The sequence below is a fragment of the Gekko japonicus genome, unplaced genomic scaffold, assembly GCF_001447785.1.
Source record: "Gekko japonicus isolate JY-2015 unplaced genomic scaffold, Gekko_japonicus_V1.1 scaffold833, whole genome shotgun sequence".
NCBI lineage: Eukaryota > Metazoa > Chordata > Lepidosauria > Squamata > Gekkonidae > Gekko > Gekko japonicus.
Window position 1 is genome coordinate 685,017 of NW_015164694.1, and position 20,968 is coordinate 705,984.

The window sequence follows — 20,968 nt, forward strand, 5'->3', positions numbered from 1 at the left end:
AGCCAGCTTTTTTGTTCAGTCTCAGCCCATTCCACTCCTTATTACAGCCCTTGTTCCACATGACATTTGTACATGCAGGTCCCACAAACCCAAGTATAGTCTTTTTGGTGGTCCAAGGGGACCCCTTTTTACCAGTGAAAAACCTGAAAGGGCCCAATCAAGTATCTGATTCTGTCATTGAGATAATGCTAAGAATAAGAGGACAGAATGTCATATTTAAGAGGGGAGGGGACCACTATGAATTTTTATGTAATTCTCATGAAAAATAAAACATATATATTGTTCCGCATGTTGAGAAGCCAAAAAAAGATACTGCTTCTCAGGAAATAAGTAGCAATAAATCAAGAATAATTCCTGTAACACAGCAAATTACAATCTTGTCCCTTCAGGAAGCATAGTGCTGGATGCTGGAATCCCCACTGAAAGCTATACCAATCTCATCTCTCCTCTAAAGGCACTGATGACAATATGCCAGTGCTACAATTCTTTATGACCATAAAGCATCTGGGAATGCATGGGGAAAATATCTATGTAATAATTTGTGGAATACAATAAGCAGCCAAGTGCTTAAGGCGAGTTGGGTCAGTTGTAAATTTGCCATTCTGTGTACTGCCTTCTTTTCCAATTTATGAAGTGGGAGGGGTGCCCACAGAGCAGTAAATCTCTGTTCTTGATGTTTATTCCTTGCACGGGAAGAAAATTACAAAGCTAAGTAGTTTGTCAAGCAAGATGAAAGCCAAATGGGCAAAATGAGAAGCCATAAACTTCAGATGACTTCAGCCTGGCCACTGAGCTCTAGCTGAGGCAAAGCTGATACCTACTGAAAGCAGAGATGGAATTAAAAAAAAATGGGGGGGGGGGAATCCAGGATTCTTGTTGTTGTGGCTTCTCAAATATTCTTTTAAAATGTTGACTTTCCAGTGTTCTTCTAAAGTTTCTAAATCCAACAGTGTTCATAACTAGTAATATTGAGGGGAAATTAAAATTTAAAGTTTTTGAAAGCAAATTTGTCCTCTGAGAATTGGCTTGAGAATTGTTTTCTCGAATCTGCTTCAGCTTACCTTGCCCAATCACTCGTTTAAACTGGGCTGCCATCCATGCAAAGAAGCTATGTGTGCCACTGAAATGATTTGCATGAATAGAAGCTCAGTTTAAATGAGTGAATACAAAATTACACAGTTAAATAACTTCCTCTTGCAAGCATCACATCTGCATCTGTCATGAAAGCAGCAACAAAATTTTGTAGGTGGAAAACACGCAACACATTTATCAGCAATAAGTGGGAATTATCAGTTGGTCAGCAAGACAGTACGCCTTGAAATGGATAGTACAGTGTTGCTGAGTACTCATACTATCAAGCATCTCATGCTTTCAAAACTACCCAGACTGCACCTATTCACAGTCCCTCCAAGAAAGGGGCTTGACAGCAATTGAGGCCCTTAAACCAATTCATGTTAGGATAATGTATGAGCCCATCAAGGGTTTGGAGAAGGTTTCAGACATCCAGAAAACAGTCAATTTATTCCAGATTATCCCCAGAATTAATGGAAGGAATCCTACTCATTCATAGTGCATTTTTGGAACGTGAACAAGAGCCACTGGATCAGAGTGAAAATCCTGAAAACATGCACTTTATCTGAATTTATCCTGGTGTACAGCAAGAAGGTAGTGCATAGTGGTGAACTGTGGCTCACAAAATGTCCAGAATCTTCGTATTTAAATACCACCTAATTATCATCTGGATATGACTTGTTGTGGTTAGAGAATACATGTGCACACTATCAGCTTGATGTTCAGCAGTCTTCAGCTAACTTTGATTTTATGAAAGAATATATTCAGTGATAAGAAGCATGGCAGAAGACTCACCTACGCCATTGTTTGCAGTCCAGGAGGCAGGGGAGGCTGGAAGGGGACTTGTTTGGCCGCATGGCCCCCTCCGGCTATGCAAAAAGAGCAAGCTAGTTCTCCCCTCAGCATGTCATGTCATGCAGCATGTCAGAGGGTGGGCGCAGGCAGCAAGAGCCCAGGGGCTACTCGAGCAAGCCTGAAGGTGTTCCTCAGCCTCTGTTCCTTGGCTTGCCCACCCACCCACACTTGTATGTTGGTTGTTATGATTATGTGTTACTTGGTTTTATTTTTACTGTCGTAGCTTAGTGGTTTAAGCATGGGGGCAGATCTGTTTGGGGAGGAGGTTGTGCCTGCATGCCTGCCTCCTCCATTTTGGGGGCTCCCATAAGGAGCCTTGGAGTGTGGAGCCACTCAGCTGTATGTCCAGTCGGGGGCTTCTGGCTGGCTTATACCACCAGGTGGCAAGGGGACCATGTAGAGGCCAGTGCCCACATCTATCCCATTATCTTGCCACTCCGCGGTTTTACCCCAGCATGCAGGCTGGGGGAGGGGTTCATTGGGTCAGCAGGGGGGTCGCCCGATGCTTGGATTCATCCCCATACTGCACCATTGCTCCTTTGTCTGTAGTCAAATAAATAAGCTGCAGCCACTTTTTACCAAAACATGCTGTGTGTGTTATTCCTTCCAGTGACTCACCCTCCACCCCTCCTGCAAGGCTAGAATTATGCACAGAAATATAAGTGCACACACATTGGGTTGGCTCCTAAACTACAAGATAACAGCAGTGCTTGTAGAAGGGAGCTTTCGGACTTTCCCCCTTTCCTCCTGACATTCCATATCTGGAAGGTAGACACTCCAGAAGAGGGTGGACATGAGGTGAGTGCTACACTGGAAGAGAAAAATTGTTCCCCCTTCCACTATCATAATTTTTTATTTATTATTTTATTTATTAAATTTATATCCTGCCCTCCCCACCGTGGCAGGCTCAGATCTTTAAGGAGTAAATCATATGCATGTATGCTCTGTCCCTAAATGGGGAAAAATACATTGGGTAATTTTGAAACACAACACAATCTTGAAAAATGATCATTTTTTCCTACTCAATGATCATTTCCCCCCCTTAGAATTATTCTCTTTTGCACTAGATTACACATGCGTTGTGCTTTTAGTTTTTAAATATGCTGCCATAATGTGAAAAGTGATTTCAGTTCCCTCTATATCTTGCATGGAAATGCAAAGTGATATTTTGCTAACATTTTATTTTAACATAGTTGCACCTTCCCTCTACTCATTAAGTACAAATTATGAATTATGAACATCTAAATACTGAATTATGAACATCTATACCTGTTGCAGATCTTCCGCCGTCTGTTTGTCTTCTCCTGTGGGGTCCTTATAGGGCAAAATAAAGAGTTCCGCAGATGTGGGTAAACCAGGGAGGACTGCCACCAAAATGTGTTTGCTGGAAATACCTGTTGCCTGGTGTGTAGAGAAAAAAGGCAAGAATAAACAGGAGCTTTGTCTGAGTGACTTGAAGCGGCTGCCTTCAGGAAAATCAAAAACACAATCTCTGATTCCTTCAGACTAGCAGTAGTCTGACCTAGTAAGTAGTCAGACTAGCAGACGCTTAAAAATTGGGTTCTTTGCCTACTTTAAATGAGAGAAATTATAGTTTATATATGGATTGGTTTACAGACTGCAGCCAAACTGAATTAAAAAGATTTCCTTCCAAAATTTCAAATTTAAATGCTGTTGAATTAAATTTGTACAAATACCAAAAAAATCACCTGCGTTCAATTCTACTTGAATTAATCTTTTTTTGAGCATTGGGTTGAATCCAACCAACTTTTCTGGTGTCGGAAAAGGAGCTGGGGGAGGGGGTTCCTTTACCACCAAAAGACCTATCTTGAGGACCAAAGGGACTTGAATTGAAAAGCTGTCTGGATCTAATGTAATGTCTTCAAATTCTTGGGCCCATGGGATTTTTATGATCTGCAAATATTTCATCCAAATCCATATGCAGTCATAGGCAAGAACTCTTGGAGCAAAAGAAAACAAAACAAAGCAGAAAAACCCTCAAATATGTGCCATAACCTGACATTTTCTTAAATAGTAAGAAGCAACCATATGGGAGAGTGGAGAGGGAAATTTCAATCATTTTTGCATGCTATTGGGCTTTTCCTTTTTCCCTCACATTGTTTCAGCAGTGTAAGTACATACCTCTGCAGGAGATCAGATATCCCCTGTAATGTGTATTTGGGCCCGTAGAGATAGTAACAAGACAAACAGAAGTAATCTAGAGTGTATTAGGTTATCTATATATATCTCAACAAAAGACGTTCTCATAATTCTCCTTGTGTTATTGAACAAAGTACACCATTAGGTGTTTATTTTAAATTTCCTTGTAGCAGCAAAATGGTATTGGTTGGATACTGTAAATTTAACATGTAACATATCAGAATGAATAGCTACATGAAGTTATCTATATACTGGAAATAGATAAATAACCCATTACTAGACACCTAAAATAGAATTTGAAATGTTGGTAGTTATAAACAATTTTGGAACAATTATTATCAAAATCTGTATGTTCATCTATATCTCTAGTTATAGGTATAGTCTTAAATAGCCTAGATGAAAAATAAATTGTTTGTTCTCTATCATTATATTAATAAAAAGATTAAAAAGAATGTAGGGGAGGTAGCCAGAGTTTGGTTAATATGTCACTGACCAAACTGGAAATTTTATTATGAATGTTCTGAGCCACCACATTATTGGCATGGAAACAAAGGGCATGGTCCATGCAAAACATGCAGTGCACTTACGGGTGTATCAAATTAGAGCTATTTCTTTACAAGTTTACAAACAAAATTAAATGGATTTATGTGTCCTGCCAAATCAAATTGCCAGCTTTCTGTAGATGGTCTTGGAAATGAGCTTGGATATCCTCTGGATTTGGATGAATCTATGAAACTAGCCTGACCTTTCTGAGAATGAATTACAACTGCTCTCCGGGCAACCAGATTTCATGATATGCATTTCTCAGTACAGAATTTCCAAGGACAGGAAAAGACCTTTAATTTTACTGCTGCAACACACACACACACCAGTGTTGTAATGCACACAGTAACTCATGTTCATGGTTTATCAGCAAAGAAAACATAATATGAAGAGATTAGAGGAATGCAAAGGTATAGAAAGAACGAAGTAAATATGTGGATACTCAAAACAAAGAAATGGTGGAAAACGAATCCATTAGGGCTGTTTCACCCAGGGTTAAATAATCTGGTGTGACATCTGGAAATAAGGAATTCTGGAAGTGTCCTTACAAATACAGATTAATGAAAGAAAGTCGCAAGGCAATCTAACAAAAATATTAGTGGGATCTCAAAGTTGACACAAGACCAAAACTGAGTCCTCCCATGCTTGCATTATACATTTTCATCATTATTTACTTGCCATCATAATCAGTTCTGATTCAAAAGTATCAGACTATTTTGAAATTTGTTTGAGAAATGTGGAACAGATGCCAAATGGAAAACGCACAGCACCTGCCCCAGTTTAATAGAAGACACTGATCGTCTCCAAGTGAAATTTTTGTTTATGAGTATACATATTTTCTTGATTCCTTGTAGGACCTGGAACCCTTTGGAACATCAGGTCAGCTAATGGGCCCTTTTATAGAAACTGACCTTCTCTCTGTCAGCATAGCACAGAGCCCAGGTCCCTTCTTGTGTTTTATTATGTACCAGCCAAAACCATACTGGCATACCCAGTTTAGGCCTTCTTGGTCCTCTGCAGCTAACACTACCATCATTGTGCATGAAATTTTAAAGGGAATCCAAGCATAGCTTTCTCAAGGTGTATAGGAGATCAATAATTACTACAGATTAGCCATGGCTTGTGCTCTAAATTAGTGATTGTTGTTTGTTTGCATTGCTTAAAATTATGCAAGGGAAACATTGTTTCTGCATTATGAAAATGATGTTGGCATCCTGAAAACAGAATCCAAGGTGAGTTTTCAAAATGGCACTCATTTATGCCCTCGTCTCTATTGGTGGTGGAAAGTGCCATCAAGTTGCAGTTGACTCGTGGCAACTCCATAGGGTTTTTAAGGCAAGATCTGTCCAGAGGTTGTTTGCCATTGCTGGCCTATCCAGAGTAACCCTGGTCTTCCTCGGTGGTCTGCCATCCAAGTACTAAACAGGAGTGACCTTGCTTCGGTTCTGAAATCTCACAAGATCAGGCTAGCCTTGACCATCCAGGTCAGAGCTGTCTCTTTATTCAGACATTTTGGGAAAAGATTGTTGGAAAACTACAACAAAAATCTAACAAACAAATCATACAGATCTCAGTGGGATGGCACTAGGAACATTGGTCTGTAAATTACTTCCCCAGGAATGTTATTTTGCTGACAGGTCCCCCATACTTCTTTGACTTGTTTGGGTACATTTACTCCATAAAGAAAATGCATAGAAGAAATAGTGTTTTAGTTTTCTTCTTCATGGCTAAGCAAAGGCAGCTGTGGTGATTAATGAACTGTATTATCATAGCTCAAGTACAGGGAAATCCAGAGTGACCCAGAAAGTCTTGCTACACCTTAATGTTACCACAGACACGGTTATTACTTCACAAAATGTTAGACTGAAGCAACATAAACTGAACGAAAAATAAGATTAAACACAAGAAACTGTATAATTGCTTTGCTTTAGTTGCTTTAGTTGTTTTTTTAAAAATCCTTTTCACATACTTAGCCTGTTGCAAAAGTGAAAACTAGGGGTGTTCACTTCAAAAAACTATTATTAATTTCAGATCCATTGTCCTTAATTTTGGGGGAGTATCTTTATTGATTCAGTAGAAAAGAGCAAGAGTCCAGTAGCACCTTAAAGACTAACAAAATTTGTGGCAGGGTATGAGCTTTCATGAGTCACTGCTCATCTCTTCAGATATAGCTAGAATGGGAGTCCATCTGTCCTATGTACTGGAAAGTGGAAAGCAGCACTCTGCTGCTGAGCCTTGGTCCTTCTCCTGTGACTAGCTTCCAATAATATTTGTGAATGCTAAGAATCAGAGAATCACAGGCCATCTAGTCCAACCCCCTGCTCAATGCAGGATCAGCCTAGAGCATCCTTGACAAGTGTTTGTCCAGCCCTTGCTTAAAGACTGCCAGTGAGGGGGAGCTCACCACCTCCCTAGGTTGCTGATTCCACTGTTACACAACTCTTACTGTAAAAAGGTTTTTCATAATATCCAGCTAGTAACTTCCCACCCTTAATTTAAACCTATTATTGTGTGAGTCCTATCCTCTGCTGCCAACAGGAACAGCTCCCTGCCCTCCTCTAAGTGACAGCCCTTTCAAACACTTAAATACACCAATCATGCCCTCCCTCAGCCTCCTCTTTTCCAGACTGAACATTCCCAAGTCCTTCAGCCTTTCCTCATAGGGCTTGGTCTCCAGGCCCCTGATCATCCTCATCACTTTCCTCTGCACCTGCTCCATTCCGTCCACATCCTTTTTGAAGTGAGGCCTCCAGAACTCCAGGTGCGGCCTGACCAATGCAGTGTACAGTGGGACTATGACATCTTGCGATTTGGATGTTATGCCTCTGTTGATATACCCCAAGATCACATTAGCCTTTTTTGTCACTGCACCACACTGGCTGCTCATATTTAACTTACAGTCCACCCCATACTCCAAGATCTTGTTCACACACACTGCTACCCAGAAGTATATCCCCCATCCAGTATGCGTGTTCCTCATTTTTGTTACCCAGATGTAGAACTTGGCACTTATCCTTGTTAAATTGCATCTTGTTCACATCCACCCACTTTTCCAGTGTGTTCAGATCTCGTTGGATTCTATGTCTAACTTCTGGTGTGTTTGCTGCTCCTCCCAATTTGGTGTCATCTGCAGATTTAATCGGTAGCCCCTCCTCACCCTCAACAAGATCATTTATAAAAATATTGAAAAGTATCAGGCCCAGAACCGAGCCCTGTGGCACCTCACTGGACACCTCCCTTCATTCAAATGAAATGCCATTGACAACTACTCTTTCAGTGCGGTTCTCCAACCAGTTCCCTATCCACTTAACTATTCTAGAGTCCAGTCCACAGTCCTCTAGTTTACCCATCAGAACGTCATGGGAAACCATGTCAAAAGGTTTACTGAAATCCAGGTAAACAACATGAACAGCATTCCCTCAATCCAGAAAGCTTATCATTCAATTTTTTAAATTTATTATTATGTTTTTATCCCACCCTCCCCACAAATGGGCTCAGGGTGGCTAACAAACAAGGGCACCAAAGAAAGAGATAAGGGGACAAATCCATGCTGACTTCCCCGGATCACCAAATTGTTCTTTAGATGCTCACAGACTGATCGCTTTAAAATCTGCTCCAGTATCTTCCCTGGGTCAGAGGTCAGACTGACTGGCCTGTAGTTTCCTATGTCATCCCTCCTCCCTTTTTTGAAAATTGGGATAACATCTGCCCTTCTCCAGTCTTGTGGCACATCTCCCATCCTCCAGGGCATCTGGAAGATGATAGACAAAAGCTCTGCAAGCTCTCTAGAAAGTTCTTTGTGCACTCTTGGGTGTATACCACCTGGCCCAGGGGATTTATATTCATTCAGTGTAGCCAGGTGCTTCTCACTATTTGCTTTATCTTAATCTATAGCCCGTGTCTGCTTCCCCCCATTACCACTGGGAAGTCACAGAAGTTACTCTTACAAGTCATTCTCATGTCTGAAATTGGATTATAGAAGAATCTCTCCCAGTGTCAACTTGCAAAACAGGTGGAAACACAAACAGTGTGGAAGAAAGAAAGGCATCAATCATAAGTAGCAACATTTTCTCCACTTACTTCAACAAGTGCTCTTTTGATAACTCGACTGATATCCCGCCTCCATTCAGGAATATCAGGATTGTATTCATCAAGATTTGGAGAGAAGGCTAGCCGTAAAGACTGAAATTGTTCTAGAGAAGGAAAAACGCAGGAATGTTATGAGTGAAAACTCTTCAAACAAGGTGATTCCATTTTTAAAAGCTTGCTTTACTTTCTAATCAAAGATATTACTTCACATTGTATAATGTGCCTTGTTGTTTGCAAATCATTGGTCTAGTTGCCAAGAGTATCTTCTGTCAGCTTCTTCTAATTCACCAATTCTGTCCATTCTGGTTATGACTTTTAAAGCACTTCATAGCCTAGGACCCATATCTCTAAAGGACTGTATTCTTCCATATGCCTCTTCCCATATGTCTCCAAGTGCCAACGACAGTCCTTAGGCTGCTGTTCCTCCAATGAAGGTGGCCTGCCTGACATCAACAAGAACTAGTGCCCCTTCATAGCTCCCATTCAGTGGAACAGGATCCCTGAGCAGGTAAGGAGGGTACCATCTTCAGGAGGCACTGCAAGGTCATTTTGGTTTCCAGGGTGTTTAATGAGGTCTAACCTGAAGTCTCTTTTGGAGTGAGTGGGGTTATTTGTGGGTTTTGTTAGTTTTAAATCGTGGTGTTTTAATGATGATTTTAAGCCACCTTAACCCACAGGAAAACAGGATATAAATACATTAGTTAAGAACAACAACAACAATTTTAGATGACCAAAGTTTATCAGTCATCAGATCTTTTCATTTAAGAACTATAGTAAATGATTATCAGTCCAGCTGAGAACACTGAATGCAGCGCAGCAAATATTCCACTATAATAAACAGATGATAACATGGCTGACATGACATTGATGTTTAGGGTTAATTCAGGGTCATTTTACATGATGTCACTTCCAGGCGTGCAGGAAGTGACTGGTCATCGGGACACTGTTTATGTTCCCCCACTTTTCTTGCCATTTCCCCCTTCACTGGCCAGCTGAGCAGTGACAGAGATGTGTCTTGTGGAGGTGGAGAATCCCCCACCCCAGCAGGCTAACAGCAAGCCTGGCAATATATCACATGAAAGATTCATCACAATAGTTCAAAATAGTGCATCCAACCATAATTTGTTCTCATTGCTTGCAATTCTCATTTGCTACATGCAGTCAAAAACACAAGAAAAGTCTTGTGGCACCTTAAAGACCAGCATGTTTATTGATGAATTGGCTTTCACAAAACTGAGTCCACTTCATTAGATGCATGAAGTTAATTTTCAGTCATCAGATCTTAATGCACAAAGAATACACAGGAAAAAATACCAATGAGTTAAAATCCATAGTAGTGTGTGACATTTCTGTGTAACACTTAGAGATGCACAGCAAAAAAATCACATTTGGAATTAGTGATAACACAAATTACTTAATTATGTTAAGCAATTTAACACCTACTGAGAAAACTGTCTGAAATGTTGGGCCCCTGGCTAATACTGTCAGTTTGGTGTAGTGGTTATGTGTGTGGACTCTAATCTGGGAGAACCGTGTTTGATTCCCTACTCCTCAACGTGCAGCTGCTGGATGACCTTGGGCATGCCATAGTTCCGTCAGAGGTGTTCTTGAAAAACAGCATTTTCCGTCAGAGCTCTCTCAGCCTCACCTACCTCACAGGGTGTTTGTTGTGGGGAGGGAAAGGGAAATGAGTTTGTAAGCCACTTGAGACTCCAAGTGAAGGGCGGGGTATAAATCCAATCTTCTTCTTCTTCTCCTCCTCCTCCTAGAACAAGCTATCTATAACTCTGACCGAACTTTATATGGTTTTACATTATTGTGTTGTAGCTGCATTATTTGCTGCCTTTCAGAATGATGCCATTTAAATTCTGCAGACTTAGGGATTTAGTGCCTCCTGCAATGATTCTTAAGTGTTTTTCGAACAGAAGCATTGGGTCAGTTTCTGATTAAATCAATTTCAGCTTAGCACTGACCCAGAGAAAAACTCTTAATGTTGAAAAGCCCAAAGATCTAAAAGCAATCAGCTCATTAAGTGTTGTGGGTATATGAACCAGCCTACAGAGACTGCTTGATATCAGGCAAAACTCTCATTTACAGTGGTTACTCTGATATTTTTTCTTTCTGCTTCCACCCAAAATGCAGCCATCTTATGTAGCAATTAGAATATTTGTCTTTTGAAAGGATGCAAATGAAACACTCCAAAACATCCTTCAAAATAAGTGAAGCAGCCTGGCAATTAGTTTAAAGGGCTGAGCAGCAGGGGAAACTCAGACAGGGGAATTTAAGAAAAAGTGTTACACTAAGCTCAGTGTTTGAAATATGGGGAAAGGATTCTCGGTGTAAGTTAGACATCCATTTTGTGGGAGCTCTGAGCGCTACATTAACATTTTTCAGCTTAGATTTCTTCTAACTGGAATAATGTTGGGAGTATTGAATTGGGAAATGCAAATGCTAACTGCATTTCAATAGAAAGTAAATTTCATTCTGAATGGGAAAAGGACAAAAATATCTCAACCAGCTCACCTGGTTTTTAACATCCCAGTTAAATCTCCCACACATAGTTATTTCTTTCTTCTCCTTAATGTTTAGCAGTATTACAAAGTGTGTGAATAGTATGGTACAACTGATATATCTGGTAACCACAGAGCAATCTTTAATAGAGCTATACCCTTCCATATGCATTGAAGAAAATGGTGCTAGAAAGGTGTAATTTTGTTTAGGATTGCACTACAAGTGTATTGGACAAGTGCTCTTTTCAACTAGGTCTGGGTCCAACCTTCTATGAGTTAACCATTACCCTATTTAAAATACAGCCACAGTTATTGTGAAAATCAGGATGCCTTTTTGGTTTGGGGACTGATTTGGTGCATTTGCTATCCTTGGGATTAACGAGAAAGTTTCCCTTGCTCAAAAACCAGTTGAATCCAACTCTAGAGGGTGGTGCTCATCTCCGTTTCCAAGCCGAAGACTTTCCAAGCCGTTTCCAAGTCTGAAGACGTTTCCGTGGTCATGTGGCCGGCATGACTAAATGCTGAGGTGCACGGAATGCTGTTACCTTCCCACCAAAGTGGTACCTATTTATCTACTTGCAATTTCTTGCTTTCGAACTGCTAGGTTGGCAGGAGATAGGAGCTCACTAGGGATGTGCATTCGGTTTGTCCGAACCGAATGCACCCCCCAAAATGGCCCATTCGGACCCCTTTCGGGCTGCGGCAGGCCGATTCAGATTTTCCGATCTGAATCGGCTTGCCGCCGAATTGCCACCGAATTTCAGCGGCAATTCGGCCCCATTATATCCTATGGACCATTGAAGTCAATGGCGAAAACACAGGGTATATTCTGGGGGCTGGAAAGGTTTGAGGGAGAGCTGCTGGAGCCTCTCCCCAAGATAACAACCAGGTAACCTTTTTCCCACTATAGATAACAATGGAGGGGATATGGGACACCTGTTTGAGGGCTCGTAGAATTGGACCCCCTGGTCCAATGCTCTTGAAACTTGGTTGGCATTTTGGGGAGAGGCTCCAGCAGCTACCCTGCAAATTTAGAGTCTCTCCCTCAAGACCCCTTCCCTCCAGCCCCAGAATATACCCTATGTTTTCACCATTGACTTCAATGGCCCATAGGATATAATGGGGCTGAAATTGACATTCGGCTGGCCAGCTGGTACTGATGAAACTGACATGCAGGAGTCTTACTGCCAGCCGAAATTGATTCTGCCCGATTCGGCTGAATCCGAATGGGCTGATTTGTTGTTTGTTTGTTTTTGCACACCCCTAGAGCTCACTCCATCATGCAGTACTAGGGTCTTAAACTGCTGAATTACAGACCTTCTGGTCTGCAGATCAGCATCTTAACCTCTGAGCCACTGTGGCCCCTATACTTGGGATTAGGAGCAGACATTAATACCTTCTGGAAAACTCCATCAAGAGATTCCTGACTGGATCCAAAGGACCACTTGGTGCCAGAGGGCAAAAGGCTATAATAAAGCTATAGGCCAGAGGGAAGCCATGCTAACATTATGCTTATGCTTTGATACACTATGCTTCATCATGATGGGCTGCACTGCTTGGATTGTATGCTGCAAGAAGATATGCCACCTAATACTAGGTACTCAATGTATTAGAACAATATCTTCTTTATTTTCTCTGTTGCTAAGCTGTAGAGACTGTCCTGCATAGGGAAATATTTTTAAATATTTTAACAAACCTTTATATATTTTAAAGATCTGCTTTATTTGTATGCATTTAACCTAAAGACCCACAGGGCTGGGCATTGCTCAAGGGACAAGGAGCAATAACCCAGAGGGGACCCAAGTTTGGATTTCTGACATAGATGCATGGCATTCCTTGGGTCAAATCCATTTGGGGTACAAAGCCTACAAAAAGAACATAAAATCCTGAACATAATGGATATCTTTCATGTGCATACAGCTACACAGAACTCTGTAGAACAGAGGAAATATGCTGTCCTTTCAATGGCTATTGGTCTAGACAACCTGATATAGGTACCTTACATACATCCAATTTTGTGTGGTTTTATCCTGCCCATATTCATGTAGCCCAGTGAGAAATACTCAAGGTGGTTTTGGAATGGATTAACAAAAGCAATAGGGCTCACCATATACTGCAATTGTCTTGGTGTCCTGAAGAATGGCATTCCCTGCAGAAACCTGCACTGTGATAGTGTTCATCCCTTCTGTAGAGAATGTAAATGTGATGCTCCCTTCTAGGGTGATCAGTGGCTGCAAAAGAACAAGAAAAGAATGGGGAAGGTACATAATCCTGTTGTGTGTTTTATTTGTAGGTGCACAAACAGCCAGGCAAGGATCTTCCTCCTGACTTATTGCAAATCTACCTGTTTGAATGGAGCATTGGCCTGGAGAAGGCAATAAAGGAGCTACTATAATATTATTCTGCTTCAGGAATCCTAGAAGCAGACATCTGGAAGGGATAAACAGAATATTTAGTAGAAAGACTATCCTTAAAAGACTCACTGATGAATTCACATCATCCGGATCAGAGTGTACAAAAATCAGATGAATGGCAGGAATGTCCCTGCAGAGCTCCAGAGTAAAGTGGAAATATTCTAGAGTTACCAACCAACTTGACCTGGACCAACCTTTCTTTGTCATCCTGACTCACAGTAATGAGTTCAACAATGAGCATCAACAGAAGCCCTTCATGAGACATTTAAAAATTGGGATAGTAACAAGAGAAAATGGGACTGTTGTACACCACCCTGAGTCCTGTCTTACAGAGGAGGGAGGTGTAGAAATTTAATGTATAAATAAATATAAAATAAATAAATAAGAAAGTGACACAAAGCAGAGAAAAAAGAAAAAAACCAAAATAGAAAAGAAGCAAAGGAATGACTCTTTCAACAGGAACCCTATGTATTAGCCAGAACACAGCAGGTCATCTGTTCAAGTCCTAAGAGATGAGGTGATACTCAACAAAGCACAGAAATGCTGTGAAACCAAAAGTCACTGAGTTAAGATGGTGGGGTAGATAAAACTTATATACACCATTTTAGAATGTTCCCCCCCTCCAACCACTACGTGGTCAGCTACTCTGGTGCAACCAAGGTATATGATGACCGGTTGCAAGTGATTAACAATGGGATTACAATTGGAAGGTAGCATCAGAGGGTGGTTTAATCTCAAAAAAGGCTGCTGATGTAAATCTGCAGTGCATGGTGCACTGTTCTGTATGTCACCACCAGAACGCATACTAATAGGATGGGATGAAAACCTGGGAATTATATGTCAGATATGACCAATGGTTGTTGTTTTCATCATTCACATGTTCCCATCAAGGCATCTTTACATATGTAGTGGGTTGGATCCCAACTAAATTTTCCATCAGCCCATCAGGACATTCTTGCCGCTTCTCTCCCATGGCACCCCACAGATCTCTATGAAATGCTGCTCCTGTGGATTAACCAACCCTGAGTCATGACATGGTAAGGTCTGCAGAGGAAGGGGAAAATTGGTGGAAACTGCCAGTTTCTGGATCCATTACCACTCCACCCTGTACATAAGGAAAACTTTGTCAATCATGCTTGTCTCATTTCTGTTTACTCCCTACTGAAAATTAAAGGCGTCTGTGAGAAGTGCAGCAATACAAATAAAGAACAATTTGATCAGGCACCTGTTAAAATCCCTCCAAAACACAAATGAGGCAGAAAAAGGGGGTGTCTTTTTTGTGCCTATTCTTTTATGCTAAATACAGTCCGTAGGCAGAGAAATGTGCTACATATCATTTCACTTCTCCTAGTGTGTGGTAATGAGGCATTCTTTCAGCTTAACTGCGCAAATGAGAACTTCAAATAGGTTGAGCAGTATGAAAGTGTAGGTGTTGGCACTCTAGGCAAACATTCCTTTTTTATTAGTCCTACAGAACACATGGATTAGAATTTACAGTTTAAACCCTGAAGCAGTGCAGAGGGAGCATCAGCCAGATTCAAAACTTTTATCTCTCAAGTCTGGGTTTGTAACATGAATTTTCTTCTTTTTAAAATTAAAAGAATCTGTGTTTTACATAAGAGAAAGAGAAAAAGGCCCACATCGTGGAATCTTTAATAATCTGTCACTTTGCAGTTTTCTCAGTTTGATCTCTTCAGCCATGTCCAATGGGGGATTGGTGATTCACATAAAATGCAAATGAGGCCTAAACACAGAGAGTTAAGCAAGTTTATAAAAAAGCTGATTTGCAACATAAAAGTGCTGAGAATTGCTCTCTGTGATTTGCACGGGTTTGTAATCCATTCCTCGAGAGAATTTGAAAGCCCCACAATAATGTTATTATGTCATGATTTGACAATTAATTTTAGCTGCATAAACGACAAACCTCAGTGTTGTTTCCGAACCACCAGATGTAAGTTAATGTTCCAACTTGACTGGGCCACAGAACGGCTGTGGCATTAACTTCTTTGTTCTTTGTTGTTACAAATGGCAGTGATAAATGGACGTGTTCCAAAGGGCCTGAAAACAAGGAGGGGGGATTGTAAATTAGTTTTGTCCATTAATATTCTAATCTTGTCCTGTCCCTCTCCCCAGCTTCAATAAGTGTTGCAAGCCTCTTCATACATTATAAAATGGTACCATTAAATGATTTCTGTACTGTGTGTGTGTGATTCCCTAGATATAGATCACAGTATGATCTTACACATGTTGCATTCATACTATATGGAGCTATGGACAACTGCAGCTTCCCAGCTCATACACTTGTAACAAAATACATATAGAAGATCATTATACATAAAATCAATACAATAGATTGCTTCAAATTCTTACACAGAAGTGACTTCTGTGTAGGAACTTTGTAATGTGTTAAACATTGTTGATTTATATAGCCATTTTCAAATGGAACTGAGAATGTTGTTTGAGTTTTTAACTTCAAACCATGCGATTGGATTCACCATATTCCTTGATTCAATATCTCAAACCCCCCCCCCCTCATTATTTTGGCATAAGTACAGTCATAGAGGAGTCAATCAGCCCACTTCAGGAAGAATCAAGGCAACTTGCAGTGTTCTTTAAATAAAGGTAACACTACTCAGCTGACAGAAGAAATGAGTGCCTGATGCTCATGGTAAAAAGACCACTGAGGTCATTTTCACATAACAGAGTATATTTTGCTCCCAATATAGGTACTGATTTTACTACGAACAGGATTGCCAGCCCAGTGCTGGAAACTTTAAGAGACTGGAGGGGGGGGGAGACCTTTGACAGTTCTGTGAAGTGCCACAACATCATTGGGAGTGACATAACTGTGCTGCGTGGCACTCAAGTGCTTCCCCAACAATCTGCAGTGAAAATCAAAGTGACCAGAGAAAATGCTATAGTGCTATGCACTGCAACAATGGCACATCTCATTTCCTAGCTGGAAGTGATATCGTGGTGTTGCACAATGTAATTTCCCCCCATTTCCCTTCCCACTGCTCCAATGAGTACTGTGGAGGGACTGGGAGCACCAGCAGAGTTTCCCAACTGGAACCAGGCATTTGGCAACAAAGACTCAGTGGCTCAATGGATGAGAATTTAATTTGCACACAGAAGGCTCTGTGATCAGCCCTTAGTACTTCCTATTAAATTACCTTGGAGAGCAGTGTTAAAGAGACCTTCATATGAGGCCTTGGTAATTTGCTACCAATTAGAGTAGCTACTACTGTGCTAGATTTCAGATTGATCTAATGCAAGATAAAGCAGCTTCATATGTTCAGATGAATAATCTAATCTTTGTATTATTGGATGAAAGAAGTCTTTGACCAGTTCAGACATAACACAAAATCATGATTTTTTAAAAAAGATTTTGCTCACAGACTATCATTCATAGCTTTTTCTCCTGTCTCCCCAACAGAGTCCCAGCTGATAGCCTCACCTACATTACAGTGAGGACAGTGCTGGGGAACAAGACAGAATTAGGCCAGGATGTCCACATTTGTACATGACATAAATCCATCAGCAAGATAAACTGTGGTGAATAGTTTCAGAACCTGGTTTGATGTATGTTCATAAACCATAGTTCATGGATTGCTGACATTTGGACAATCCCAGGAACTATAGTTATTTTAATTAAACCATGGTTTTGCGTGAAAGCCTTTCCGTCAATCAACTCTTAAAAATAATATGTATGTAAACAAGTTATTTGCTTATTTCTGCAAACTATCCAGGGAACACCTTGATTGCCAGATTCCAAACTCAGAATGTAATGCATGTCACAATATGCAAAGTATCATCCCACATTTTGATCAGTTATTCCAAGCGGTCAACAATTCAGATTGCATTGCTTGGGACACTGATACAATGTGTGAGTGTTTTGATTTACTGTCTTTGCTTTGGAGCCCATTGTATCTGGAAAGTTTAATTCTAACCATTGGTTTTGGAAGTAGTTGCACTGGGACTAGCCTGGATTAAGGATCTAAGGGTTGTAGCCTCACCATGGCAAGTGAAAGTGCATAGAGGTTGTAGTCAGGTGGCTAAGGAATTTTATTTTATTACGTTTATATCCCATCCAATCCCAAAAATGGCCCCAGGGCAGCTCACAACATAGAAGAATAAACTAAATCTGAATCCAGACAAAACAGAAGTAATACTGGTAGGGAAGGGTGATATTCTAGAGGGATTGTCCTAGAGGGAGTGACATTGGCTTTTTCAGTGCAGGTTAAGAGCTGGGGGGGAAGTTGCCTATGGACCCTGTCTTGGTATTTGAAAGGCAGGCTAGCATAGTGGCTAGAACAGGAGTACCTTTAATCAGCTGCATCTGATTCACTAACTCTCTAATTATCTAGACTCAGCTGATTTGGCCACACTGATTCATGCTTCTGCAACCTCATGGCTGCATTACTGCAATGTGCTCTGTGGAGAGCTGCTCTTGAGAACAACCTGGAAACGACAACTGGTCCCGAATTTGGCAGCCCATCTACTGTCAGAGGCTGGCCACAACTATATTGGCTGCCACAGTGTTTCCAAGTTCAATTCAAGGTCCTTTAAAGCGCTTCATGACCTGGGACCCACATATTTGAAGGACTGTCTCTTTCCATATTTCCCTGAGTACCAACTATGATAATCAGGCAGCCATCTGTTGGTTTTCCCAAAACTTAGGGTGGACCATCTTAGCATCCGCCAAAGTCCAGGCCTTTTCTATCATGGCTCCAGTTCTGTGGAAAGGGCTCCTTCAGGGGTGAGGGGGCCCTCTCCTCAGAGATCTTCATGAGGTGTTGCAAGGCCTGCCTGTTCACCATGGCTTTTGAGGGGGGTTTGAATGGTAGGCATGTTCTAAGGGAGGAGAGGGAAGAGATTAGGGGGTTGCTATTTTGATTTTTACTGAAAATGTTTTAAATTACTATTGAAAGTTGCCTTGAACCACAAGGAAAGGTGGGATATGAATGTTTTAATAAATAAATAAGATTGAAGGATAACAATGTTTTTGGTACTGCTCCCTCTAAGCTGTGGAGCCTTGTGAGCAAAAATTCTACTTTGTGAGCTACTGGCATTAAAGTTGTGAGTGAATAATTTTGGCTACTGCATAAATTAGTTTGTTCTGGAGCCATCCTTCCAGAGCTAAGACAAAATTGTGTGAGCTGGAGGCTAAAAAACTGTGAGCTAGCTCACACTAACTCAGCTTAGAGGGAACACTGTTTAGGATTGTAACTTGGCTTAGAAAGGCCACATTCTCAGCAGGCAGTGATGGTGTTAATAGAAGGGTGTGGTATTTTCATAAAATCCAGACAGTCAAAGAATATCGCATTCACCACAAAGAAAGTCAGAAAGATACTCAACCACACGCACATAGTCTATGGTCGACAGGAATCTGTTGCTAGCACTGATTCACCTCTTCAGTAATCCCATCTGTAAAGTTCCTTCTCTTGTCGCTTATTTCCTATGCACAGACAATTTGCAAAACCGCAGAAGAATTACACTTGGACTTCTCCCTACTGCCCTCTGTCTCTCATTTGGAATATATTTTAAAGAAAATAAAATGAAGATAATAACCCTGAAAGTGTTTCAAGATAAGATTTTTTTTTAAGATTGTAATAGACAGCATAAATAGACCTAAGTCCGGCAGCACCTTAGAGACTGACAAGATTTTTTGGATTTTGAGAGTCCAAGCTCCTTTTGTCAGTTATCAGATGAAGGGAGTTTTGACTCGGAAAAGCTTATACCCTGAAAAACTTGTTAGTCTCTAAGGCATTACTAGACTTGAACCTAGCTCTTCTACCGCAGGCCAACATGGCTATCCTCTGAAACTATTATATAGCACCATGACCTGTGCTGTCCATCAGTGTGGCCAATCACAATGAAACAATTGATTGTTTGACCCCTTTGTTATTCTTATGAAGTATTCATACATCATACAAAATGTTATGGCTTCTGCCTTCTGTTCTTATCTGAGTGCTCAGAGGCTACTCTTTTTCCTCCTGTCCATACACTTGTCATTGCTTATTATTTATTTAATTTATACCCCACCCTCCCTGCCAAAGCAGGCTCAGGGTGGCTTACAAGCCCACTGGCATCATAAAAACAATTAACATTATAAAACAATTCATAAGGTGCTACATTTGTATGATGGCGGAATGGGGAATCTAGTCAGCAATAAATAAATATGAGGCTGGCGTCCGGCTCCATAGCATGTAGTTCATTAACGTGGGCGCAGATGTTAAGTGCAGGCGGCCAAAAATGGATTATAGGACACAGGTTCCTCAGTCGATGTTTAACAATTTGATGCGGCATCTCAATCAAACGCTTGGTGGAAGAGCTCCATCTTGCAGGCCCTGTGGAATTGTAATAAACCCCTCAGGGCCTTGATGTCCTCAGGGAGCTCATTCCACCAAAGTGCAGTGCTTTCAGTTCAGGCTGAATGTGCTCCCTCAAAGGGAGACCCAATAAAAGCCTGGCTGCTGCATTCTGCACCAGCTGTAGCTTTCAGATTTGGGACAAGGGCAGCCCCATGTAGAGAGCATTACAGTATTCCAGCTTTGAGGTGACAATTGCATGGATCATTGTTGTCAGATCACTTCATTTGAGGAAGGGAACCAACTGCCTAATCAGCTGAAGATGGTAAAAGGCAGACTTGGCAGTGGCTGCTACTTGGGCCTCCATCATTAAGGAGGCATCCAAGAGCACTCCCAAGCTCCTAACCTCCAAAGCAGGCACCAATGGCACCCCATCAAAGGTTGGGAATGGGATCCCTAACCCTGGACTGCCACGACTCAGACACGGGACCTTCGTCTTCGTCGGATTTCAATTTATCTGCACTCACCTGTATTACTGAGGAACAAACAACCACAAACTACTTATGGCTAGGGATGTGCATTTCGGGATCCCGAACCGAAAAAAAGCCGAAAATAACGTTTTTCGGCTTTTTTCGGCTTTTGCAATCCCGAAATGGCTTCCTATGCATTTTCCCGAATCCCGAAAAAAAATCCCGAAAAAATTCGGGTCCATTATAACCAATGGGGCCATTGAAGTCAATGGCAAAAAACCTCTTGAAACTTTGCGGGGGGCTGGGGGGAGGGGGGTAGAGCCTCCAAATTTGGACCGTGGCTGCTCAGGCCTCTCCCTGAAAGACCCCCAAAGTTTCAAGAAGATTGGTCCAGGGGGTCCGATTCCAGGGGCATCCAAAGAGGGTGCCCCCAGTCCCCCCAGATCAGCTTGCTGTATTCCCGGTTTGCCGCCGAAATTCGGCGGCAATGCATTTCAATGGGATTTTAACCTTCTGCTTTCCTTTTTGCAGACCCCTAGGGGGGG

The 20,968-nt window shown here is 41.4% G+C and overlaps 1 protein-coding gene across 1 annotated transcript in view; it reads right to left on the reverse strand.

Annotated features, from left to right (window-relative positions):
* SORCS1 (sortilin-related VPS10 domain containing receptor 1) overlaps positions 1-20,968 on the reverse strand; it is a 119,659-nt gene that overhangs the window by 29,927 nt on the left and 68,764 nt on the right. Inside the window, exons 11-14 of the mRNA XM_015409447.1 lie at positions 15,567-15,700; positions 13,336-13,459; positions 8,710-8,822; positions 3,196-3,327 (exon numbers count right to left, since the gene is read on the reverse strand). Of these exons, the coding sequence (XP_015264933.1) occupies positions 3,196-3,327; positions 8,710-8,822; positions 13,336-13,459; positions 15,567-15,700 (503 nt within the window). The remainder of the gene's footprint in view (positions 1-3,195; positions 3,328-8,709; positions 8,823-13,335; positions 13,460-15,566; positions 15,701-20,968) is intronic.